The sequence below is a fragment of the Scylla paramamosain genome, chromosome 32 (genome assembly GCF_035594125.1).
Source record: "Scylla paramamosain isolate STU-SP2022 chromosome 32, ASM3559412v1, whole genome shotgun sequence".
NCBI classification, from domain to species: domain Eukaryota; kingdom Metazoa; phylum Arthropoda; class Malacostraca; order Decapoda; family Portunidae; genus Scylla; species Scylla paramamosain.
The window spans coordinates 5,498,755-5,506,254 of record NC_087182.1 but is presented as its reverse complement, the minus strand read 5'-3'; the positions used below and the strand labels follow the sequence as shown (position 1 = coordinate 5,506,254).

General features: G+C 39.3%; 1 protein-coding gene across 5 annotated transcripts in view; it reads left to right on the top strand.

Annotated features, from left to right (window-relative positions):
* LOC135089113 (lactosylceramide 1,3-N-acetyl-beta-D-glucosaminyltransferase-like) overlaps positions 1 to 7,500 on the top strand; it is a 147,360-nt gene that overhangs the window by 88,876 nt on the left and 50,984 nt on the right. The window contains exon 1 of one of the 5 annotated variants that reach the window (XM_063984357.1): positions 1,973 to 2,552. The exons of the other annotated variants lie outside the window; for them this stretch is intronic. Coding sequence (XP_063840427.1) covers positions 2,548 to 2,552 — 5 coding nt within the window. The 5' untranslated portion in view covers positions 1,973 to 2,547. Of the gene's footprint in view, positions 1 to 1,972; positions 2,553 to 7,500 lie in introns of those variants that run through there. 5 annotated transcript variants of the gene reach the window in all.

Here is a 7,500-nt window from a genome sequence, read left to right as displayed (position 1 = left end):
CCTTCTTTCCTCATCCCTCCTTCCTTCAGTCTTTTGTCCTTCTTCCTTCAATCCCTCATTCCTTTTTCATTCACTCATCCTTTCTTTGGTGTATTCAAGTTCTTTTCTTCATCCTCCCCCATCTCTCTCTCTCTCTCTCTCTCTCTCTCTCTCTCTCTCTCTCTCTCTCTCTCTCTCTCTCTCTCTCTCTCTGCTTAATTTTTTCTCCTTTTTTCTTTTCTTTCATCCTCCTTTCTTTGTAGTCGTAATTATTCCTAGCTTCTTCCTTTCCTTCATCTTCTTTCCTTCATTCACGGTCTTTTCCCTCCTTCTTTCCTTCCTTCCATCCTTTCTTCCCTTCTTCCCTCTCTCCCTCCCTCAGTTTAAGTCCCTCCTTCAGTCCATAACTCCTTCCTTCTTTCCTTTACTCATCCATCCTCCGGTGTATTCAAGTCCTTTCCTTCCCCCCCCTCTCTCTCTCTCTCTCTCTCGGCAAACCCAGCCAAGGCTCTGACCCTGGGCTTGCGTGGAAAACTCAAATATTAGCCCAATGATCTTCGACTTCAGGCATTTCGTGTTTGTCCTGCCGCTGGGGTTTGCAAATGGCATCAGTAGTAGTAGTAGTAGTAGTAGTAGTAGTAGTAGTAGTAGTAGTAGTAGTAGCTGTTGTTATTCTTGTTGGCGTATTAGTAGGAACAGAAGGAGGAAGATAAGAAAGAATGATACTAACATGAAGAAGAACAATAACTGGAACAATTGGTAATATATGGAAAAAAGAGATGGATTACAAGAGGAGGAAACGCAGTGGGATTGGGGAGGAGGAAAAAGGAGAAGAAAAAAAGGAGAAAGAGAAGGAAGATAAAGGAAGAACAAAGAGCAACAAATCTCAAAAGAAGCATATATAAAAAAAAAACCGTAGAAACAAGAAGAATCAGAAGAAGAGGAGGAGGAGGATTGTGAGGCGGAGGAAACAGAGTCATGTATTTTAAAACGCTTTGTTCTCTCATCAGGAATGTTTTCAAAGGCCACAGAGATGAGTAGCCACATTCTAACACCTATTTTCCCTATCCACGAGGCAGAACCCTTTGCAAACTATCTCTGGAATCAAGAAAACACCCTCGAGAACGCCCTTGAGAACACAAACATTCAGATCCGTTAAAAGTTAAGATGGCAAACCACTTGAAGATTATTGACCCTTCTTCTGAAACGCTCTGCTCTCTCACCCAGACTATTTTCAAAGGCCACAGAGATGCTTAGCCAGGTTCCCAAGACTGTTTTCCCTGTTAATACCGTAGAAATCTTGTTAATATGTCTCTAGAACCATAAAAACCCGTATAACGTCAACTAGAGCCTCTTGAATGAAGTGTTTCAGAATATTGTCAGTCGGCGAGAGAGAGAGAGAGAGAGAGAGAGAGAGAGAGAGAGAGAGAGAGAGAGAGAGAGAGAGAGAGAGAGTGTGTGTGTGTGTGTGTGTGTGTGTGTGTGTGTGTGTGTGTGTGTGTGTGTTCTTTCCCTGATGTTCTATCTTGTTATCTGTCCATTCTCCGCCCTTGACTCCTTCCTCTTCATTTTCCTCTCTCCTGTTTCTTGAACTGTAGGAGAATGATGGTGGTGGAGAGAGAGAGAGAGAGAGAGAGAGAGAGAGAGAGAGAGAGAGAGAGAGAGAGAGAGAGAGAGAGACGTGGGTGGAGGAAAAAAGCAGGGGAAGGACAGAGAACACACACACACACACACACACACACACACACACACACACAGAGAGAGAGAGAGAGAGAGAGAGAGAGAGAGAGAGAGAGAGAAGGAAGATAAAAGTAAATCTAGGTAGATAGAGAAAAAAGCGAAAGAAGGGATTGAAACAGAACAGAGAGAGAGAGAGAGAGAGAGAGAGAGAGAGAGAGAGAGAGAGAGAGAGAGTACAGTGGCGAGGAAAGAAATGGAATGGTGAAGATTCTAGTGGTGGTCTGTGGCTTGTGGTGCGGCGGTGGTGGTGGTGGTACGAGCCAGGAAAGGGAGAGAGAGAGGGAGTGAAGGAGGGACGGAGGACGGGAGGAGAGCGCTCGCCACTGATTCGCTGAGGTGAGCCAACAGTCAGTGGTACTCGAGCTATCAAAAGGAGAGGTGGTGCTGCTCCTCCTTCCTCTCAGCTCACTTCTTGCCCGGTGTTCACTCTTTCTTTCCCTCAGTGAGCGTACAAATCTTCCCCCGTCCGGTACAAGAAGGGAAACACTGGAAGCAAGACCTATTAGAGCAGAACCGCAGGGGAATACCCAACTGGAAGCATTTGAAATAGAAAGAAAAACTGGAAACATTCGTGACATGCTTAAAACTGGATTTGCTAAGTTGGTTCCATTCCGCATAGACTCCCCATAATGCTGTGGATTAGGGACGAAAACGGATAACGGTGAGACGGACACTAACCAACCAACCAATCAGTCGGTCAGTGTATTGAATCTGGAATAACTTTTAAGAGGAAAGGTTTGAGGGAAAAATTTGGAAAGGTGTGGGAAAGATTTGGTTTTGTGTTGATCTTACTTTGCCGGCTGTAGCTGTGCTGGGACGGGACGTGACATGAGGTGAGTTAGAGTGGTTTTTCTGATAGTTTTCTTTTTTTCATTCCAGCTCTCAAATTTTCTCTCCCTCTCTTTTCTATTGTTAGTAGAATAAGTTATCCGCATGCTAGTTCAGTTAGTTGTAAGCGTAAAGAGATGTATTCACGGGTAGGGATAGACAAGTGTGGGTGTTTGTTGCACACCGAGCCAGCCACGTGTAGGCCTGGTGGCTTCTTGCAGCTTCCCTTGTGTTCTTATGTTACCTCTCTGCCTCCTCGTCCTTCTTCTCTTTCGTCTCCTCCTCCTCCTCCTCGTCCTCCTCGTCCTCCTCCTCCACCTCTTTTTTATTTCTACGTATTTTTACTTCCCAACTTACACTACTGCTGCTACTACTACTACTACTACTACTACTACTACTACTACTACTACTACTACGTACAAACTTAGTACTGCCATTATTACTACTTAAGCCAATAAAATTATAACCACTTGTTACTGCTACTAACACACACATAAACACACACACACACACACACACACACACACGTCTCTTAAGAACCATCACCTTCACATTTGACTAACAAACTACAATGGCTTCCCTTTTTTTTTACCATTATTATTCAAATACCTAACATTTACTAGAGTTTTTAAGCAAGGTCGGTATGTGTGTATGTCTGTATGTCTGTCTGTGGGCTTGCGTTGACGTTTTAATACCAACCAGAGCTGAATCATATAAATAATGATAAAATAAATAAATAAATAAGGTGTTTGTGATGTACAGAAGAATAATAAATAGATAAGAATGGAAAAAAATAACGGAATTTTAAATCATTTGGGTAAAAGAAAAAAATAAAAGGTTACATATATTTTTTTCGCATGTAAGTCAATTGTATAGTGACATTAGAGAGAGAGAGAGAGAGAGAGAGAGAGAGAGAGAGAGAGAGAGAGAGAGAGCAGTTTATCAGCTAGTATGACATTAGTTTAGTTGTGATAATTCATCCATTAGGTAGTAGTAGTAGTAGTAGTAGTATAAACAATGATGCCTATTGCTTGCGTTATGATGATAGTAAAGAAAGGAGGAAAAGAAAGGAATGGATACATTTCTCTCAGTTATTCATCTCTTATCATCATTACCATTATCACTAGTATTATCATTTTTTAACGGAAACGAATTGCCAGTGACGCTATGCAATCTCTCTCTCTCTCTCTCTCTCTCTCTCTCTCTCTCTCTCTCTCTCTCTCTCTCTCTCGAAAAGGTCGGATTTTGACATTTCTTTTGATGGCAAAGGTCAGGTAAGCATTTAAGATTACCTAGCTACCCACCCACCCCGCCCTTCTTAGTCTGTCCGCTGCTCGGGTTAGGTTACCTCGCGTCCTCGCCTTCAGGAGATGAGGGGGCGTGGGTAGTGGGCAGCAGGGGCGTGGGAAGTCCAACCCAGGCTTTAGGAACATTTATCCTTCTGTGTGTGTGTGTGTATGTGTGTGTGTGTGTGATAGTAGTGGTAATAGAAGTTGTAGTAGGTAGCAGTTGTAGTATTTGATGAGTCACGGTTCACGCGCGCTCACACACACACACACACACACACACACACACACAGGAGTCCGTAATAGAATGATACTCTGACATTTATACATGTTACACGAATTAAAACGTGCAAACGCACACACACATACAACCGGAGAGAGAGAGAGAGAGAGAGAGAGAGAGAGAGAGAGAGAGAGAGAGAGGGGGGGGGAGTCGCCTTTCTTTTATCACTTACTTCACTGTCAAGATAAAACTCATTTCTAAGCCTAATGAATTAACACACACACACACACACACACACACACACACGAAGCTTAAACACAATCACATAGTAACTAGCAAACAATAGTAAGGAATATAACAACTATTATTTTATCCCTGTGAGTTAGTTAGTAATTAAGGAAAGGTGTACCAGGTAGCGATGAAAGGGTTAAGAGAGCCTTGTATAACGAATAGCACCTACTGAAGTGATTCTTAAGGGTCAGTGTACCTTTCACCTTGACTAATATTGCGAAAGGTTGGCTAGGTGAAGTGACGATGTTATTGTTGTAAGTTAGGCATCGAATGGAATTGTTAGGGATTATTAGATAAGATGGGGAACAACGGATAGTATGGAACGTTATCTAAGTATCTGATTGTGTTGCGCATGTAAATCAGGTACAGATAAGAGAGTGAAGCACCAGTTGGTAATATATGTAATGTGTGGTGTAATTAGACAGGTGCCGTATAAAGATTTTTTTCTTATTACATTACGAAGATCGACCACGGACGAAAAGTAGATTAAAATATAATAAATAAATAAATAAATGTATACTTCAATAAATAGATAAATGGAAAAATAAGTAATCGTAGGATAAAATAAATAAATAAAGAAGATGAAATAGGTAAGCAAATAAACAAGCGAATAAAATAAATATAAGTAAAATTTACATTAGATTAAAAATAAAAACTACCTAAATAAAAATCAGTGAAAAATAAAATAAACGCATCAAATTCTACTGTAAAAAAAAAAAACAGTTAAGAGAACCGAGAGAGAGAGAGAGAGAGAGAGAGAGAGAGAGAGAGAGAGAGAGAGAGAGAGAGACATTAGCAAAAATAACCCACCATATATTCAGAGCCATCTAAACACACACACACACACACACACACACACACACACACACACACACACACACACACACACACACACACACGTAACCTCTGCTATTGGAAAGGCCACCATACCAAGGTCTGAAGAAAACGGAGCGCGCAATGCCACCTTATATATTTAGAGCGCAAAAAAAAAAAAAAAAAAAAAACACGAGGTTGTTGATGTAAGTTCAGTGTTAGTTACCGGGATAAGGTGTCCGGTATTGCTCGCTGCATGAAGGAGAGCAGCTTACGGGAATATGACAAAAATAAAGGAAAAAGATAAGAGAGAAAAGGGGAAAAAGAAGGGGGGGGAGGAAAGTGAGTGAATTAACCTGTGATGATATTTGAAGTGTGTGTGTGTGTGTGTGTGTGTATGTGTGTATGTGTGTGAGTGAAATGTTTGTCTGTTTGTTGGTATATGTTAGTTTATTGATTTCTTTATTTACTGATTGAATGATGGATGAATTTTCTATAATCATCACTCCCTAACTCCCTCCCTCCCTCCCTCCCTCCTCTAAACATTTATGAAGGAATCCCTCACAGTTTCTCCTCACACCTGTTTCAAATGTACCACCTGTTTACCTGTGTAGAGGTGAGATAATGAAGGCGATAAGGTTAATTAGTGATCTACCTGTATGCCTGATTTTATTTCACCTATGCCTGTTATATATCTTGGTTTATATTTCTCTCTCTCTCTCTCTCTCTCTCTCTCTCTCTCTCTCTCTCTCTCTCTCTCTCTCTCTCTCTCTCTCTCTCTCTCTCTCTCTCTCTCTCTCGTGTCGAGGTCACTAATTCTTGCTTACTAACAAGGTGAAAGGTAGGAAGGAATTAAATAGAACAGATGTAGTGAAAGGAGAAAGGAAGTAGACAATGAAAGAAAGAAGGCGAGAACATAAGTAAAAGAAATGAAAGACGGAAGAAGATGAAAGGGAAAGGAGGAGGGGGAGGAAGACACAGACGAATTCATACGACAAACACTTTCACAGTTATCTTTAAAATTTTCTTCCTTACCATGTTTTTTTTTTAGATTCAAGAGAGAATTTTGTTACTATTCTTAGAGAGAGAGAGAGAGAGAGAGAGAGAGAGAGAGAGAGGGGGAGGAGGTGAAACGTGTGACGGGTAGTGAAAGTTGAGATACCCCTCTCTCTCTCTCTCTCTCTCTCTCTCTCTCTCTCTCTCTCTCTCTCTCTCTCTCTCTCTCTCTCTCTCTCTCTTCCAAACTCTGTTAGTCATTTGCATATTTGTCTCTCTCTCTCTCTCTCTCTCTCTCTCTCTCTCTCTCTCTCTCTCTCTCTCTCTCTCTCTCTCTCTCTCTCTCTCTCTCTTCCAAACTCTGTTAGTCATTTGCATATTTGTCTTTATATTCCTTCCGCGTTCCGGAGGGGGATATATATATATATATATATATATATATATATATATATATATATATATATATATATATATATATATATATATATATATATATATATAATACTATGGTGCTTCCCGTTTTTCCATCCCTTGTTCCGTCACTCGTATAGAGAGAGAGAGAGAGAGAGAGAGAGAGAGAGAGAGAGAGAGAGAGAGAGAGAGCAAAGAATGACAAGTGACAGACACTCGAAGACAGTAATAATGATGATAATAATAATAACAATAATAATAATAATAATAATAATAATAATAATAATAATAATAATAATAGTGGTGGAGGTGGTGGTAGAGGTGAAGAGGATGAGATGGTAAGGAGAGAAGATGAAGTGTTCAAATTTTAATGAGGCGAAGGAAAGGTCAAGATGATAATGTGAAAGAGAAATAGAGAGAGAGAGAGAGAGAGAGAGAGAGAGAGAGAGAGAGAGAGAGAGAGAGAGAGAGAGAGAGAGAGATTGTCATGGCGTGAATGTGTAAAAATATTTCATCTTTAGTGTGTTACCTTGCTCTCTCTCTCTCTCTCTCTCTCTCTCTCTCTCTCTCTCTCTCTCTCTCTCTCTCTCTCTCTCTCTCTCTCTCTCTCCTAGTGACGGAAGAAGGGCTGCAAAAATGGGGGCACCATAGTTTTATATATATATATATATATATATATATATATATATATATATATATATATATATATATATATATATATATATATATATATATATATATATATATATATATATATATATATATATATATATATATATATATATATATATATATATATATATATATATATATATATATATATATATATATATATATATATATATATATATATATATATATATATATATATATATATATATATATATATATATATATATATATATATATATATATATATATATATATATATAT